The sequence below is a fragment of the Scleropages formosus genome, chromosome 9 (genome assembly GCF_900964775.1).
Source record: "Scleropages formosus chromosome 9, fSclFor1.1, whole genome shotgun sequence".
Lineage (NCBI taxonomy): Eukaryota > Metazoa > Chordata > Actinopteri > Osteoglossiformes > Osteoglossidae > Scleropages > Scleropages formosus.
Window position 1 is genome coordinate 7,665,991 of NC_041814.1, and position 19,785 is coordinate 7,685,775.

The following is a 19,785-nucleotide window of genomic DNA, read 5'->3' on the forward strand; positions in this document are numbered from 1 at the left end:
CATCACTGACCAAACTTTTCAATATGGCGTCACGGCTGTGTGGAGAAATGGAAGTGGCAGAGAATGCAGTTCGTGGCTCACATCCTGGCTTCAGCAACGACAAATACTCGCTGCTCGTCATTGTCGGGGAGCACAGTCTCCCTGGCCAGGTGGAATACGTGGTGGAGGAGATAGAAAGAGGTAAAAAGCGCGCTCACCCATTTTAAATCCGTAACCTCTGCTTTCGCCTAACCTTAGGCTTTTTCATCTGTAACCGCTGGCGACCGCCGCCTGCAGTTCTGCACAGATATACGGGACAGAAGTAGCAAACTGTTCAGTTTCAACGACTCTACGTGTGTCTTTTTTTTTTTTTTTTTTTGAGCTCGGGGGCTGCGAAGGGCTGCCACATGTCGCGCGTGGAAAATGGGAGGGGTGTCCGCGCGCGCCGCTCCTACTGCTCAGCTCGCGAGCTGCGTGACCGTGCGGTGTGCGCGCGCGACCCTCGCCCTGTCGCATTCACTCGCTGGAAACGGGCTCGCTGCGGTGCTCCTCCGAGCCAGAGCAACTTGCTGACAAGTTTAACGTTGTCTAAAGGGTGCTTTATAATGTGTTTGTGCCCACACACACACACCTCCCCAAATCGTGCTCCCCGGCACGCATTGCAGACACACACACACACACACTACATACATTACGTACACAATTACTAACTTATTCGTTGGCCTGCCGTGTGCGTGTAGTCACATGTATTTTAATAGCTGCTCGCAGTTTCACAGCTGAGAAAAGCACTGTGTTGTTAGCGCTGGTGTGGTTTTGGTGTTGAACTGTAGTGTCGGTGCAGTGTGTGTGTGTTTGTGTGTGTGTGTCTGTCAATGGCTGTGTGGGGCCTGGCTGCTCCTGTGTCTCCCTCCCGCGGTGGCCGCGCCCAGTTGGAGCGCATCTCTGAGCGCGGACGAGGAGACCTTTCCTCCTCTGGCTCTGTGCGTTTATTATTCAGACAGTTTCTCTGGAAACGCTCTAAAATGTAGAGACACTTATTGTCGTGCACCTGGCCTTTAAATAGGTGTTTTCTTGCAACGTGGAATAATCTTTCGCAGCGCGATAACGCACTGGCCGCACCTTGCAGAATATGTGTGCGTGTGTGTGTGCGCGCGCGCGCGCAGAAAACCACTAGCTATTTATGTTCGTTATACACTGCAGTCATAGTACTCGTGTGGTTGTTTGTTTGTGCCGCCAGTGACGTTGTTCATCATGGGAAAGTCTTTCAATCATGTAAGGGTTTAAAGAATAATGCAAATTAACCTTTTCACTGAGATTCTTTACAGCACAAGTGTGTATTCATCATGTCAAGTTTATTGTGAGTTTGTTTGAAAGGGGAAGGGCAGCTGGCTTTAGCTTTTATCATCATCATGGTTTTCTTACTTTTTTTCTTGGGTAGTTGTAGGTGATTTATAGTCCCAATTCCAGTGCATGCTCCAGCAAGACTACCCAGCTGTAAATGAAAAGTTGTTTATTGAAAATTTATAACTCCTTGCACAAAAGTGTCAGCTAAATAAAGGTTAACAGAATAATAATAAAAAGTTCTAATTTTGCCATTGTAAAGAAAAGGATGAAATGCTTATCTGTAAATGTCTCAATACTTCAGTGTCAGTGTTGCAATGCATGAAGGTTAACTGACTACTTTTTGACACTGGGGATGGTTTGGAACTCATTCCTGGAGCTGTGATTTATGCATTGAAGAATGCAGAATGAAATCTGAGCAATGTACAAGGCTTGCATTGAAAACAGCAGGAAGAAATGCTATTGTCTTTGTTTAGCTATAAATGGATGAAAAGGTGTTAGCTAAATACTATTTAGTATTCATGAATAAAATGTAGTTATTTTGCATAGCTAGTCTGTTTATTAGATATTGCCTGTAGAATCTTACAGAAAGAGAGCTCCTGTAGCTATTTCTTTGCTATACTGATTGTACTACTTTACATTAAAATATTTGAAACTTAGTTTATACTTGCATACCATGCTTTGCTAAAAGTTTGTATTTCTTTTCCTAGTGGTAGTTCTCCAGATGCTGTTTCAAGAATTTGTATGAAGTGTTCATAATATACCTTAAGCATCACTGTATGTGATGTTAGTGAGTTTATTAGAAACTTTCTGGATGTCTGCTGGTTTCTCTGACTCGATTTCACTCTGTCTTCTGTCCTCCTGTCTACCTTATTGCTTTTGTCTTTAGCTAGAGATGTATCCTCCTTTGGAGAAAACGAGCACACGCATGTGGTTGTCCTCAGCCATTTGCATGTGATTTTGAGGAATACAGATGCTGAAATTAATCTATCCTGGTACACTTTGCGGATGGCAGTTGGTTCCCTATTCTGTACTGTTACCTTTCTTTTTGATGTAAAGATGTTTTGAATATCTTTTATGATTGTTACATAAACCCCATTAATGGTAACAGATGCTAAACACTCCATCATGGTTCCATGTTTTCATTATATTGCAAGTTTTGCAATAAAGAACTTGTGCACAGGGCATCAGGATTCTATATGGAGCTACCAATGTAATGTATGCTGGTTTACAAGGTGACAAAGAACTTGTGGATAGGGCATTGCTGTAGGGAAAGGATTTCAAAATATTGTTAGACAGGAAACAGCTTGGTTTTAATTCATGGAGTGGAACAGGTTCCGTCAGTTGCCTAAAAGGAGAAAAAATTAGTTGGCAGGGTTTTGATCCTTTGAATAGTCTAGGAACTTTGCTGTTCACCATAGGGCTTGTCCTTCATTTATTTATATATGTATGAGGGGGCAGTGGTGGTGCAGCGGGTTTGGCCTGTGCCTGGTTTCTGATGGGTGTGGGTTCGAGTCCTGCTTGGAGTGCCTTGAGATGGAAAGGCGTGCTGTCCTGGGTGAGTCTCCTCCCCCTCCAGCCCTGCGCCCTGTGTTGCCGGGTTAGGCTCCGGTTTGCTGAGACCTCGCTGGAGACGTGCGGTTTCAGACTATCTGCGCGTGTGTGTGTATGATATATAGTATATCATCACTCTGTAGTGGTCATGTGAGTTCATCATCAGTTTGACGTAAAGAATCACTTGAGTTTCTTTAAGATGCATAATAAGCACTTTACATGCCAAAGACATCAACTTGCTGTCATGGATTTACATATACTTAAGACTCATTATGTAGTAAACTTAATGCACATAAATAAGGAGAGAATAATTGATATGCTTGTTAGATACTTTGTGTATTTAAGTTAAGTATGTGAAAGACTTGTCGGTGGCTGCTGCATTTACTTAAAGAATCTTTTAGCAGCAGCTACGGTTATGTACTAAAAAAGTTAGTAAGTTCATCCATGAAAGTGTTGATGGCCAAAGTAAGATGAACCAGCAGTTTAGTCTGTCCATCAGAAATGTGTTGATGCAGAGAAATGTATTGTTTTTCACAGAGAACTGTCTGACATTCTGAGAAGTCTCATGAATTGGAATGCGAATGTAGGGAACACATTTATTCTTTTACCAGATGCTTTAATCCAAAGCGACATACAGCTCAATGAATGCAAGAGTACATTTCATGAACAGATGGAGAGACCGAGTCTTGAAATAGTCAGGTTGTGTGATGTCACCATTTAAACCAGTATACATTACATTGGAAGAAAGTGCAAAATTTTAAAAAGCGTAGCATTAACAGTAGCATTACCTGAGTTGTGTGTGTGTGTGTGTGTGTGTGTGTGTGTGTATAAGCAAATGCAAAGGTATTTGTGACCAATAATATAATGTAAATTTAAGAAGTAGGGGATCTAGAGAGAAGTGAGTCTGAAAGATGTTTCAAGGCCCTTTATGAATGCTAACAGGGATTCGGTAGTTCTCAGTAAGGAAGGGAGATTGTTCCACCACATTGGAACAAGAACTGAGAAACTTCAGGTTTTTGATTTTGGATCTATTGTTTGTTGGATTGCCAAGCGGTTAGTGCTGGAGGAGCATAGCAGTCTGTCTGGGGTATAACGAGCGATCAGGCCTATAGGTATTGGGGAGCAGATCCATTGATGGTCTTGAAGGCCATAAGCAGAGTTAAACTTGATATGGCAACTACAGGTGGCCACTGGAGAGAGACAAGGAAGGGAAATACATGGGAACGCTTGGATTGGTCAAACACAACGTGTAGCGGGATTCTGCATAAGATGGAGAGTTTTGAAAGAGAGGCCATTAGGCTGAACATGAGAATTGCAGTAGTTCAGGCAGGGTTATACTGTGGCCTGTACCAGATGCTTTGTAGAGTTTGTTGTGAGATAAGGGGAGATCCTGCAAATGTTATGTGGGTTGCATCTGCAAGCTCAGATGATGGCATCAGTGTTGAGAGAAGCTGGTACTGGAGTTGATCATTACTCCCAGACTATTAATTGATGAAGCAGGTGAAATGAGCAAGTTGTCCACTGATAATGTTGAGAGAGAAAAGATCTTGTTTTTGGAGAGGCTGAATTGTATGTAAATCAGTCATTGAAGCAGAGATGGTCATCATTGGCATACGTGATAGGAGATTCCATGAGAAGCGACAGCCAAACCAAAGGAAGAGATGAAGAGTTGGGGAATCAGCACTGAGCCCTGTGGAACACCAGTTAAGAGAGGCTGAGAAGACGAGGAGCCATATCAGACTACCTGCTATAATACAGATTATGGGTAGGACTGGGACCATTTCAGTGCTGTGTTTTTCGAAGAAACAGAAGTAGAATTTGGTGGTTGATGGTGTCAAAGGCTGCAGACAAGTTGAGAAGTAGGTCTGGGGAAAGGGAAGCTGCTCTAGCTGACTGAGCAACATGTGAGACTGCAAGAAGGACAGGTATACTGTATATCCAGCTCAGTTTTACTACTCTAGGTCGAGGCCTTTCTTGCTTGGTGGGTTTAACTGGAGGTCATCACCTCTGTATTGGGAGAAGATTAGTGTATGGTTTTAAAATTGAATTGAAATGTTTTCTGTGAGAATAATTCCCACAAAGCCATGTTTAAAATTGTAATCTCAGATGGCAGTTCAGCTGCTGTTGCGTGGCAGGCCCAAACAACCAGTCTATGCTGCAGAGCATAAATAATGCAACCTAGTTACTTCAGCATGGCTTAATCAGGGAACTGGGGAAGAAAAACATTGCCTTTTATAGGTGCTTGAGACTCTGTGTGTGTGTTTAATTTTTCCGTCCTCGCCCACATTAAAACTCTGACAAATTTAATCCTGTAAACAGGCAAGTAACTGGACATGCAGACATTAAAGCAGATGTCCAGGATGTTATATAATTAAGGCCTCATAACGTCTTTGCCTTCAGATGCTGCCCTGCGGAAAATGCACGGCAGCTGGTTTGATTCAGCTGGCGTTGAAGGGTGGGGCAAAGCAGGCAAGGCTACCGTGGTCTCGGTGTATGGCCTTGGGTGCGGCTCGTGCCTGGCTTTGACTCCAGTGTCAGATAGCTGTCAGCATGTGTCCGAAGTTAAGAGCTGTCATAAGACTTGCAATTGAATAGGGAGGTGTGCCTGGACAGCTGACACATTGTAGGAGTGCCTCTTTGCATAATTTCCTCTATATATCTGGCTGCCTATCTGATGGGTTCTGTCTATCAGTTGCTTCTTTCTCCTCCCCTTGAGTTCTCGCTGTGCTTATCTGTGAACGTGCTGCACTACTGGTCAGCTGATCGAACATGCACGTCACCGGCGTTCACCATATCCGTGGTACAGAGAGCTTTGCTTGTATTTGAGGAAGTCATGACACATCCATGCCAAATGCACTTTTTACAGGGCTCCGCACAGTTTCTTACACTTCGTTTGGTCTTCTATATACGTGACTTTCAAATGTCCGAATCATACTGGGTGTGCGGTGGGCTGTGGACAGGATATGGGAGTGGGGATGTGTGACAACTTTTGAGGACTGATTCTGTTCATGGTAGTTTGTCTGATAGTTTGATCTTACTCTGTTAATTTACACCGCCGGCACCCCTTGGCTTGTTGCTGGAATAGTGATGGTGACATCTTTGTCATAGTGTTTGTGTGCCAGAGGGCTACTGATCAGCTGCAGAACACATGCATAGATCTCCATTCCAGAATGCTGTACAGTGTGCAGGTTTGTAGGGAGACTCTTAAATTAGCAACATTACTGATGCAATAATTATTTCATAAGCTGAATACTGCAGCATGATCTGTGGACACTGCGCTCTCTTGTGAAGAAAGGGGCAATACCTTGGATTTAGCAAATGAGAAAATCCAGCATCATTTTTGACATCAGTTGCTGCCTCAAATTATTTTTTCTGTTTGGGAAATTTGCATGCTCTATTGATCAAAAGGATTGATTGTTTCCTCTATACTGTTTGATCGAAAATGATGGCTTTGCTCAAGCTCTTCAAATGGCCACGCGCTCTTTCGAAGACATTACCATCTTTTAATTTGACTGTGAATATTCCAGATGGTAGGCAAATGAAGCTGGCCACTCGCAGACTGTCGTGAGGCTTGACTTGCTGGAATCTGGACAAAGAAAATTAGTTTAAGGGGACCCAAAGCTATTAAAAAGAACATGGTTGTATCATCTTGACTCTTGCTGCTAGGTTCTTGCCTCTTCCAGATGCTAAGAAGTGTAACGGTGAAGAATGATGCAGTTTAACATATTTGCTGAAGCAGGATATGTACATTTTTAAACATTCTTATAGCTTTTTTCCATAGCCACTGTTTCCTGTAGTCAAAACTACTTAAAATTTCTGGCTTATAAGCTGTGCACTTTATACTGTATCAGTTCAGTGTGTTTGTGGGGCAGCTGGTAGGATAGTAGTTAATGCTGCAGCCTTTGTATCCAAAGGTTGCAGGTTCGAGTCTCACCTCCAGCTGTGCTACCCTTAAGCAAGGTACTTACCCTAAATTGCCCCAGCAAAATTACCCAGCTGTATAAATGGGTAAATGGTAAGGATCTCAACAGTGTTAGTCGCTTTGGAGAAGAGCGTCAGCTAAATGGATGAATGTAATGTAAAACCTTTGAGAAAAGTACTTGCATCAGGAGGTGGGATTGAAACCGGGATTCTTCAAGTGTAAGGCTGCTGCCCTAACTGCTATGCAACCTGCTGACTCCAAGACCCTGTCCTAGGATTTGAATATGCAGCATATTGCTCCAGATCCAGAACCAGTATGGTCCTTGGAGAATGACAATTCCTGTCTTTTACCTTTGTTTTTGAATGAGAAGATACTGAGATTACTTAGTCATTTGTGACTTGCTTTTTCATGGATTTCATGGGTAAGCCTGGAAAAATGTGAATAAAGCTGTGCCATCTGTTGCAAGTGTTTTGTGGGGTATAGTTTTTTTTTTTTGTTTGTTTTTAAATTCAACACAAGTTTCATGTGCCTTACTTGTCAAAACTGTTTATCTTCTTTCTTTAAACTAGCAGCTATATTTTTGTGATCATGACAGACAAATCTGACCCTGCTGGGATTTGGGCCAAGTTCTCCTCAGATCTAGCTAAAACGCATTACTAAAGAGGGTCCTCTTGTCATGCGAGGGGCACATTTCGCCAGAGTTTGGAGCTGACTGCAGCCATGCAGGGACATGATGCGTACACCCTACTGAGTGAATATGAAGGCTGCATTGAGCTTCTTTCCTAACTGGGCCACAACTGCTGGGGCCACGTGGTATTTAGAATTACGAAGCTTCTACAGCTCTAAAGCCACAAATGGGCTTATCTGGAGCTCTAAACCCTTGTTCAAGCCCCACTAACTCTCCGAGCCATGATTTAAGCCTTTTGGCCCTTCGAGGAAGTCATACAATGGAATGCAACATGCCTTTTCATTTTTCCTAAAGATTTTTTTTAAAAGATTTACAAGACTTAGTATGCTTTGATTATGATTTTTCTTTCTGGGGTAGAATTTGTTTTGCTGCAGCTGGTTGCAGTAGTAATATGGGAATCATTTGATATATGTCTGGCATATATTGGAACAAACCAAAAATAGAGTAAAAGACAGGCTGACTTTTTTTTTTTCATGTCCAACATTTCACAAAGTGCATAGTGTTGCACAGATGAAACAGATTGCCGAGTCATTCAGCATTTTTTTTTTCGCTGCTTGCACAAGTTTACTGGTATTGTGCAATCCACTGCATTGCTATTTTCCGTAGTTCTTATTTTCTTTTGTTACACAATATTCTCATTAAAAGGTTCTGTCGAGCAGCAAAAATGCAAACATGAAATTTACACAGAACAATAGCTAACACTCTATCACACATGGCCTTTTGTACTTTTCGAGACAAAAATGGCTTGCAGAACATGTTCACGGTAACCAAGCCAGGTACTTTACTCTTTCGTTAATTTGTCTCTCTGCATAGAGTTTTTACCAGATGAGTTGAGACCAAAGCATAATTTATTTCAGAGATGCGTTGTCATCCCTGTTTGTCATTTTTTTTGCCTTGAGTTCCTCTGTCTTTGCTAGTCCTGTGTCCTGTATGAAAGGTTTTAATGGTGCTTTACTACAGATTGCTGTAAATGCATGGAATTGACTCTCGCCAGTGGTTCGGTTAATCATTGGCTGTGCTTTTTACCTGTTGTCTCGTTATGTTCTTTTGTTGTAACAGATCCTGAATTTATTCAATAAAATTGTTTAACATATTGAGAAATTGCTTTTAACTGGGTTATATGTTTAACTTAAATGTAATTTCATAATTATGCGGAGCTATGTGTATACAAAACTGTCATGCAAAATGTCAGACAATTTTTCTTCTGCATGATTCTTTTGAGCCATCGCTGCATGTGAAACATTAAACAGCTTTAAACATCCTGCTCCGCAGTAAATGTGATGCTAAGAACCAACAATTAATGCTTACTGCTATGGTGGCATGCCACATTATTTTAGCATATTTTAACCTGTTTGTTTTCCTCTTATTTTGGGACATTAGGTACATGAGTTTATTAGTTTTGGTGATTTTCAAAGCAGACTGGGGGAAAAAAACACATACACACATTGACTGACCCCACTTGTCCCTAGTGGGGTCGCGATGAGCCGGAGCCTAACCTGGCAACACAGGGCATAGGACCAGAGGGGGAGGGGACACAACCGGGACAGGATGCCAGTCCGCCACAAGGCACCCCAAGCAGGACTCGAACCCCAGACCCACCGGAGAGCAAGACTGCGGTCCAACCCACCGCACCACCGCCCCCCCCCCCCCCCCTAGTTTGCCTAATATGGATTTTAAAACTGTAACCAAAACTTTGGCGTGTAGGCTGGAGACCGTCTTCCCAAGAATCATTAAACCTCTTGAAACAGGGTTTGTCTCAACCAGGTTTAGCACCAGTAACATACTGTATACAGTAGTGTCCCCTTTCACTTAGTTACTGGTTGCATGTCTTTTAGCTTAGACGACTGCAAGAAAGAAATTTCTATAATTCTACATCAGTCCTTTGCAGAAATGTAAGTGGGACTCAACTCCAGACCCACTATAGAGAGCAGGACCCAGCTAAACCCGCTGCGCCACCATGCTTTCTTGGGGGAAAAAACCAAGATGAATACTATTGTTTTTCAAAAATTTTTCTTCTGTCTTTGGTGAGTTTTTTACTGTGGTACAACATGAAGTATTTCTGAACATGTCATGGAGGGGAGAAAAATGCAGCTCTTGATGTAATGTTAATCTGTTGCTTTGAAGAGCTTAAGTTCTGTGTTGGCTAAGTAATAGTCCTGTAACCGCTGCTGACATATTGGGCACAAATATGTTTTCAGACTTGGGCTTTGAATGTGTGCTGTTTTTATGGTTTGTTTTCTCTTCTCCAGCTTAAATTTTTTTTTGGTCTCTGAAGGGCCTTCATGGATGCAAAATTTTTGGATATGACAGTTTTTAACCTTTTTCGACATGGTGATTTTCTATCGTTCCTCATTTTTTGTTCTTTTGTCATGCTTGTTCCTTGGTTTCAAAGAGGAATTTGCTACCATAGTGCACACAGGGTGAAATGAGAATTCCTTTTCATATTCTTACTTTACTCAGAAACCAAAAGTAGCAAGTGTCGATAGAGATGGACAAGTAGTTTTAAAGGGAAGAGCAACTTCTTACCCACTTACTCATTTCTATGTGTAAAGGGTAAGTAGTGGCAACAGGAAGTGAGATGATGAGGCCTGTGTTGAACCAGATTTATGTGGCTTGGGGCAAGCTTCTTGTATCTCACTTGGGAGACTTTTGACCTTGCACATTGTGGTGTGTTTTGGGGGGGGATTTGTATTTCTCCCTCCTGTTCCCCCCCCCCCCCTCCTGGAACTGTTATGTGTTGTGGATGAGGCATGTGATGATGAGGTCAGGGCTATATTTGTCCAAGCCAGACAGAAGGGGATGCTGGCAGTTGCTTCCTCTTTGTCTGTTACAGAGGAAAAAGCTGTTCATACCTTGGTCTTCCATCTAATTTTGCTTTATTTGGACCTTGGTTGTTCTATTTGACCATCCATCCATTTTTATTAACTATTTGTCCTGAATCAGGATTGGGGGGGTCGGCGATGGGGTACACTGTAGATGGGACACTAGTCCACTGCAGGGTGGTCTTCTCTCTTGTGCACGCACACATATGGAGTATGGGCAATATTGCATCGCCATTTCGCCTAACAGCATGTCTTCAGATTGTTGGAGGAAGCCCATGTGAATGTGGGGAGAACATGTGAACTCGACACAGACTGAGCTGGATTCGAACCTACACCTGAACAGCTCAGGTGCTGATAGGTGACAGTGCTATTTGTTGAACTGCTGTGCCATCCACTGTGTTTGACCTTGAATGCTAAACGTACTAAACCTCTGTATATGTAGTTTGGGGGGAGGAAAAACTTGCTTCTGTAGTACTGAAATTTGAGTAGGAACTTGGTCACTGTAAAATTACCTCAACAAACCCATGAAATTAGATTTTCGCTACATTAATTTTACAAGAACTAGCAGTGGCTTATCTCCCTGAAAAGTTGCGGTTTCCCTCAGTTTAGGAACTTTACCTCATTCAACATACACAGGATAAGATGTTACACCCCATGCATATACAGTATTACAATGACCTTACACAAGGACCCAATCCAACCAGCCAACTTCACTGTGAGCCATCTCCTTGACACCCCCAAGCACCCCATCAGTCGTTGGGTACCAACATGCATATTTCATTGAGGTTCTCAAGTGTGCGCTTCCCTTTCTTGGTGTTTCCTTGGATTAGAACCATGATGCCTCAGGAAGGCTTAACAGTGCAGTCTAGCATCACTGACCCACCCCTCTCAAGAAATGTAGCAATTCCACAATTCTATCATGTCTCAAGCTATACAAGGAACATACACACCCAGTCTGACACCACTCGTCCCAAGTGGGGTCACAGTGAACCGGAGCCTAGCCCGGCAACACGGGGCGCAACGCTGGAGGGGACACACCCTGGATGGGATGCCAGTCCACCCCAAGCGGGACTCGAACCCCCAGGCCCACCAAAGAGCAGGACCCAGCCAAACCCGCTGTGCCACCGTGCCACCTCACCACCCTATACAAGAAAGTAATGTTAAATTGGAAAGCTGATGTCCAGAGGTTTGTCCAACTCTTCTGGACAGCTGAGCTCCTAACTCTGTTGCGAAGTATGAATTCTCCCACCCTGTAGAGGCATTTCAGCTTCTTAACCGCATGAACTTGATTCAGATTTTCTGGAGTGTATCATTTACCACTGCAGCTTCACACTGGAGTTGAAACTTATATTTAATCAGTGCAGTGTTGTTACTAGTCTCTTATTCTTGTTTATTCTGTGATGAAGTTGTGCAACCGACAATTATTGTAATTGGGTAGATTTCCTGTCGACTGTACGTGCCTTTCCCCCAACTTACTGTGCTGTTTTTCTGTCCTGCGCAGGCATCCGCTCCTGGGATGTGGACCTCGCTGCCTGTAACCTGGACGAACAGCTCAAGCTCTTTGTGTCACGCCATTCTGCCTCTTTTTCTGAGGAACTGAAAGGTAAATGTGAACAGTGTGGAACTACCACTTTCCTGCCCCTAGAGCGTTTTCTGTTCTCATCACCGTAGGTATTCTGACAGATACATTTGTGAATGGTTCAGAAAAGATAAAACCCTTTTTTTTTTTTTTTTTTTTTTTTTTTTTTTTTTTTGTGTGTTCTACGCGTTTAGAACTACATAGTATTCATGCTCGACCCAAGGGAGTGCAAACATTCAGAGCTTGTGTGTGAGCTACCAACTACTTAACTTTTCTGCAGTATTAAGAAGCTCTATGAATATACCCAGCTGATTCCTAAATTGTTGCAAATGTTGGATCCCTAGGAAAGATGGAAGTACGAATACTGTGTACTGTACTAGCTAGTAAGTTAGCAATCATATATTGCAAAACACCGCTCTTTCTTTGAAAGTTATCTAATCTTGGATTTACTTCTACAGCACTGTAGTACCAAGTATTTGCAAAAGCAGAGATATGAGAGCTGAAATCTTAACTTTGATTTTTGTGTGGACTGATTGAGTTTTGCTGTATAAGTTGAAGACTTAAGTGCTGGGGCATTTGTGGGTGTTGCTGACACCTCCCTCACTATATATTTATCAAACAGTGTGTGTTCACTTACTCAGCATGATTGAGTATTACAGAACTAAATATTAGAAATATGCTTGTATGATATGACTCTTGTGCTTTTCATGTAATTTTCCATCTTACTAATGAACAATGTTCAAATTAATTTTTTGTGCCCTCTACAATTGCTATAACTTATAAATTTTCAATTGCTCATTGTGGTATGACAGTCTCATGGGTTATCGGGGTCCTCTGCTTTCAGTGGGGGCATACCATACACACAGGCAGCAGCTGTCTTGGTTAAATGCCACAAATTACATGTTAAGTTGTAGTTTGTGGTAGTTCATGCTGCAGTGATTTCAATGTGTCATAGTTTTCATACCACAAACTAAGGCTGAGGAATGACAGGTGCTGGTCCCTTGAGTACACAGCTGCTTAGTGCTATAATATCTCTTCTGAGCTGAAACTACAGATTTTCAAGAGGTCTTTACCTTAATCCCTTGTAAACAAAGTCAGGCTGCTATTGTGTACAGCAAATGTTAAAGGCTGTAGTCTAGGGGGACAGCTGGTAGCGTAGTGGTTAGAGCTACTGCCTTTTAGATCTAAAGGTTGCAGGTTTGATCCCATCTCTGGCTGTAGGACCCTTGAGCAAGGTACCTATCCAAAATTGCTTCAGTAAAATTACCCAGCTGTATGAATGGGTAAATAACTGTAACCTTAACATTGTAAGTCTCTCTGGAGAAAAGCATCAGCTAAATGAATAAATGTAAATATACATTTCTGTCTTGTTTGAATTGCATGTGGCTTTATTAGAACAGCTGTATTCTAATAAAGAACAATACAGTTCTAATAAAGCCACAGGCAATTGTTCATTTATTTTTAGGTCTGCCCTAATACAAAACTATCAGTCTAAGTGTTGTTGTTGTTGCTATTCTGTAATTTGTCACAGTATCCACTCTAATAGGCGGAGATCTGGGATTAGTGCTGGTCTACCACTTAGTTTCTCTGCCAAATAAGAAGTCAGCTGACATGAGATCACAGTTGTGGCCGCAATTGGCTGGAGGCTGACTGTCTAGCAGCAATCCTGGGCTTGTCAATATGCTTGTGCTTTAATGCTTCCAAAGCATATGGTTCATGTGTTCACCCAAAAGCACTGCAAGATGAACTGCAGAGATTGCATGTTACTTTTTGCTCTGATTTGTATTGGCAAGTATTGCCTCTAACAGTTGTAAGTAATTGTTCAAAAATTATTCTTATGACACACCTCTTAATTCTTTCTTTTGAAGCCTTTGTTTTTTAATTGTTATTACAGTATTGTTAAACAAATGAAAATAGTTCAGGGCGTAACCTGCCCCGCTAACTATGCTTCTGGAAAACGTTCTGGGCTATGCATTTGACAGTATTTAATAATGAAAGGATGGATTTGACTTCTTTTATTGTTGTGATATTTCTTATAAATTGCTTTAGTGGTAACCTCTATATCTGTTTAACACTTCGAGAAGCAGCCTTTAAAGTGGTTTATAGAATAGAAATGATCATAACTGTGCTAAGCAAGCCATTTCCTTATTGACTGTGATCACCTGACCACACTCTGCTGAGCTGTTTGTCAAGTATATTAGTTTGTGATAAAAGAATACTAAATCAAATCGGATATTTGTAATATTATTGCCTTTCAAAAGTATTCTATATTTTCTATCATTTTCAGTTTTAAAGCTTTTCTATGCCTTTTCAGTCTTAAAACTGTTTTTGCTGTAGGCAGTGGGGCAGCTGGTAAGGTGGTAGAGTTGCTGCCTTTGGACCCAGAGGTCACAGGTTTGAATTCCACCTACAGTTGTAGTACCTTTGGGCAAGCTACCCTCCCTAAATTTGCTCAAAAAAATTGCCCAGTTCTACAAATGGGTAGATAAGTGTCGGTACTTATTGTTGTAAGTCTCATTTTGGAGAAAAGCATCAGCTAAATTAATAAACTTAAATGTAAAGGGGGAGCGTGATGGCTCAGCAGGCTTGGTCAGGTCCCGCTCTCTTGTGGGTCTGGCGTTCGAATCCTGTTTGGGGTGCCTTGCGATGGACTGGCGTCCCGTCCTGGGTGTGTCCCCTCCCCCTCCAGCCTTGTGCCTCGTGTTGCCGGGTTAGGCACTGGTTCGCCGTGACCCTACTCGGGACAAGTGGTTTCAGACTGTGTGTGTTCATTATTGCTGTAGATGAAGAACACAGGAGAGGACATGCCCCATGTTGTATAATGAAAGGCTGTAGTAACTAAATTTGTGCACTTTTAGAAAATCACCTTTGTAGTTTCATTTGGCTTGTGGTTTGTTGTTCAGTACTGATTAGAAACTTTTTTTTTTTTTGCCTGTTAAGCTGCTGTGGGCATCTTGAATTCTTAAGTTTCATCAACCATTTCTGAATAAAGAAGGAAGAGAAGGAAGATAGCTTCTGTTGAATTAAAGGTGAGGAGTCTTCATTTTGAAAGGGAAGCAGACAGTGTTTAGATGTGTTGTAGGAACATCTGCAAAACTGAGTGTTGGTGTGACAGACCAGAGAGAAAGAAAACTGGTGAGTTAGTAGTTTGTAGGAGATGGGTTTGGAGAGTGCGGCTGGGTGTCGCGCTGACCTCTGTTGCTGAAAATAGCCATTCGTAATTGTGCACCTCTCCTTGTGGTGGCCTTCATACCACTTTGTAACATGGACTGAGTCCACCTCAGTCTTGTACCAACACACATCCATCTTTTTCCATATCGTAAAGCGCCAGGGACTAGCTGTGCAAACCGCTTTCTTGGACAGGAATTACAGTAACCTCAAATCAAAGTTAATAATCGTTCATAATCGGGGAAGTGCTGTGAATCTGCTGCTAACCAGGCGGTGGTGTGTGATTAATTTGAGCTCAGTCTTTTAGGAGTGTGCCTTGGCATAGGCCATTTATAGGAAGCACAGTGGGGTGGGAACATAGTGTGGGGCAGAGGGTGAGGGTGGATAAACTTGGATGTTAAACTATAGCAACTATTCAGTGTGATCTCTACCTGCACCACAATACGTACATGACTTATGTACAAGAGCAAGTGAATTGTACAAGGACAAACAAATGAGACGTTTTCTATTTCTGCATACTCTGACATCTTTGATCGCAAAGGAATGACCTCACCCCTGTCAAAACTGCTCTTCTGTCTGGAAATGTGACTTGGCCGCACTGCTTTCTCCCCAGGGGAGTCTGACAGGCTCTGGCCTTTAGAGCAGCTACTCGCACTGCCAAGTCCCCGTGTCCCAACAGATCATTGCATGCATTAAACAGCCTGCTTGCATGCCTGCAGAGTGCAGAGATCGGGGGGTTGCGTGTTGTTGAGGGCCGTGTGAAGAACCTATGTTGTCATTGCTTTAAAATATTGAAGAGATGTTGCAGAGTGAAGTACGTGGGCTGTAGCCCTGAAGAAATTGCCATGTAACACAAGGCTTGATCAGTGCAGTTGGGGCAGATTTGACACTTCTTACCCTGTACTGTCTACTGTGACCAGTTATGTGGTGTGCCTTTGAAGGCTGGGAAACAAAACGTTGTCTTGATTTCTGTGCTGTTGCAGTAGTTGGTGTGTGGTGTATGTGCATGCGCTCAATTTTGTGAACAGTGGTTTATGGACTTCTTTGCAGCAGTTCTCTGCCCAGCTGTAGGTGCACATGCATAATCTAGACCCTCCGTGCAAGGAAGACGGGAGGCTCCTGTTGAATTCCTGAGTGCCGTCAAGTTGGAAGATAGAAAGAGGAAAAGAGCAATAGGTGTAGGCTGAAGTTTTGTGCAGGTTTTCTTCTCCATCTCTCAAGGCTGCCCTGTCTGTGCTACTTCTGACTCCTGTGGAAGAAGCAATGGGAACCCTGTAATGGAGCAGGACAAGCAGCCACAGCGTAGTAATAAATGTTTACAAATGGCGGCTGACTTAGTTGCTTTACCATGATTTTTACAGACTTTAAACCTGTTTGTTTTTGCACGCGGGGAAGGATTTGATATACTGCCATATAGGGCAGCTGACACCTCTGTCCTCAAATGGAGCAATTAGGGTGTGATAAAGGGAGCAGAAATGGAATTTGGCCAGAGGTATGAGTCCACAAGATTCTTTTATGCAGTAAACATTATTCTACCCTGCATGCTTTGTGTGAGTTCAGACTTTATAAATGTGACATGGATATGATGATTTTGCAGTCAACATGGTTATGAAACATTTGAGAAAGATAAAATCTGAATTGTAACTAGGTTATAGTAATGGAATGCCATGATTTACCATTCTTTAACTTTGAGCTACATTAAAATGTGGTTAAATGACTAAATGTCCTTTCTGAACTCCCTTTTCAATGACAATTTTTAACAGTTCATCCCATAAAGATGTGGAGTATTTGCCATTTTGTTATTAATCACCAACAACTACCAGACACAAGCTATAAACATTATCTGTTCACTTCCACAAACTGGGCCAGTACTTCAGTGGGTATCACTGCTAACTACCAGCTAGGCAAAATAAGTTTTAACTAGGTACGTATGTGGTTGCTTTCTCATCTGAAGCATCTATAAGCATGTGGCAAGCATTCTATTAATTACGAAAACAAGAACATTGTTAAATTCCTCTATTTTCTTGGTAAAGTTCTGTTCCAGCAAACTAAAAGAAGCAATAGCTGGTTAACATATTTGTGAACTAGCAAGAGAAATTTTCAAATTATATTTTTCAGCTTTTCACACAGGTTTGGTGTGCCCTCCATAGTAAGAGAGATGCCGTATGTATTCAAAAGACAGCAGCCACTGATGTTATGGGGTGGTGACTGTATCACAATGTCTCTTAACTGTTCATTTCCCAATCATGTCTCTGATATATATAAATAAAAACTCTAAAGTGCATGAATTTATAGGTCCACAAAAGACTTCTTAATTGTGGGAGTCCTAAAAATAGCTTTTTCTAGAAAAATAAAACCAGTCCATAAACCATTTGAACATTATCCCATGAAAACTGTCATATACAGAAGTGTTCATGTAAAATACCCACACACACACTCGCTGAAGCAGCTGCTCCCAAATGGGGTCACGGTGAGCCGAAGCCTCGCCCAGCAGCATTGGCTGTAAGGCTGGAGGGGGAGGGGGCACACCCAGGACGGGACGCCAGTCCGTCACAAGGCACCCCAAGCAGGATTTGAACCTCAGGCCTGCCAGAGAGCAGGACCAAGCCAAGCCTGCTGTGCCACCCTGCCCCCCCCCCCCTGTAAAGTAGTGATTATGAAATGGTCCCCATGGCTTTGAAACTCAGGAAATCCCAAATCTGTGAAGTTCCTTGGAAGATGACCCTTTTGTACCTGTGAGACTTGCTGAACATTTTCCCCTAAACATTTTATGTTGGTAGTGTGCATCAACATGTTGCCGACCACGAGCTGATCCCAGCCGACCAGTTGTTTTGTTTGGATCAGGTTGACATTCCCCACATTTTGTGCTGCTGCCTGTCTGAGCTTTTTCCCCTCTAAGGAAAGGCCTGTGGCTGTTTCCATGGCACTGTGCTAGCTCAGCAAGCCTGAAGGAAGGAAGGAAGTGCTTTCTACCACACGTGTGCTAGTGCTAGCAGCAGTGGGAGTGAAAGAGGGGGCTGAGAAGGTAAGTGATCAGGGTTGCAGCTGCAGTGGGTCCTTGGATAAAATGTGCAGTTGGCGAAAAGTGCAAAGAACAGCTATTCTCATTTGTACATTAGGATAAGTATAGTTCCACTTTTAAGTCTGAGGTGTCATCAGGAACATGCAGTGGACTACGGTAGGTATTGTGCCGTAGTCATGTTAAAGCAAGTTTTTGAAAATTTTCAGCTGTGGGGACATCGAGTTTGCCGGGGGCAATCAGTAATTGGTACAATGAATGGTGTACTGCTCAACATACTATATCCTGTGTATCAGAATACCTCATCTGCTACCTTAATGAGATCATAGTAAAGTAAAAAGTCCAGAGGCATACAGCAGAGAGAAACCACAGTAACAGTTGCTGCCCTGTGCTGTCCTCTGTGTTTACATGTGGCATGTTATTAAAAAGAAGGGTGTACAGCAGAGGACCCAGTGTTAGGTTTTGGGATGGATTCCTCTGTATTAAATATTTTTTACCTCCTCCTTGCAAAGAACTACAGCAATATGTCCCCTCAAAGCAGGTTTTCAAGTGGTAGAATGTGTGGCAGCAACTCTAGAATGGCCAGATGCCTGAAAATGTAGACATGCTAGTGACCTTAATGAATGTTCTGAACTATGCTTGTTACATGTACATTCATGCCTTTTGCAGAAGCTTTTGTCAAAACTGAAGCAAAGGGAATTCCACAACAGAAGGCTTAGGTACACACATGGTTATTAAAGCAAATCTTATTTATAGCAATAATACAGCCATGTTCCTAGTACATGTCTGCAAGATGCCATATATATAGAACTGACATACAAGTAGAAAAATGTAAATGAAAGTAATGGGTTGTGATGGACTGATTTACGAAGCTATGAGGCACTTATAAGGTCATAGGAACGCAACGGGAAACAGCCCTGAGTAACGTAAAATAAAGCAGCATTCAAACAGCAAGTCTGTACCTGACAGTTTTTTTTTCCTCAAGTTTTTTTTTTTTTTTAATAATAAAATTGACTTGTATTCTTCAGTATTCATTTTAATCCTGGTCCTGTTTTTGTTTAAAAAGATTTCTTCCCTGGTGTAAACTGATAGATGACAATTTCTGAAGCATGTGCAGATTTTTTTTTAAATTTAAAAGCTGTGTCATATGTTGACTATAACTGTTAGTCATTCAGTATTTCAGTTACTTTTAAACCTCACATTTATCTGGAGGCCCGTGTGCAACGCTGGAATACTGCCATACTGATATTAAGATGCAACAAATGGGTGGACATTTCTGGGCAAAACTCAACTCATCAGAGTGCTGCAAGTAAAAATAAACTGGGTTTTTAATAAAGTGGAGATTCAATATGGGATGCTATTTTGGAGTAGGTTGTGAGTAGCCAAACATAATTCAAAATTTAATTTTATTAAAGAGTACAAAACTTTAATGGTGCTACACATTCATAATTTGTCTAACTAAATTAGTCAGAATTTTCCACCGTGTGTGTGTGTGTGTGTGTGTGTGTGTGTGTGTGTGTAGTAGGAGGCTGGCTGTTTTAGTTGGAAAATAAGCAGATGATTTACTCTCCTCGTCACACACACTCCCTATAAATTACTCTTACTCTCATAATTAATCCATTAGCTTGGTTACTGTAATTTCCAAAAGCTGACTTGAATATACATATATTTCATACACCCTGTAAAAAAAAAAAAAAAAATGCTCTGTGCCCT

General features: G+C 42.0%; 1 protein-coding gene across 1 annotated transcript in view; it reads left to right on the forward strand.

The window, feature by feature from the left end:
* Nucleotides 1-19,785, forward strand: part of map1sa (microtubule-associated protein 1Sa) — a 28,267-nt gene continuing 8,482 nt past the window's right edge. The window contains exons 1-2 of the mRNA XM_018745867.2: nucleotides 1-180; nucleotides 11,808-11,909. Of these exons, the coding sequence (XP_018601383.2) occupies nucleotides 24-180; nucleotides 11,808-11,909 (259 nt within the window). The 5' untranslated portion in view covers nucleotides 1-23. The remainder of the gene's footprint in view (nucleotides 181-11,807; nucleotides 11,910-19,785) is intronic.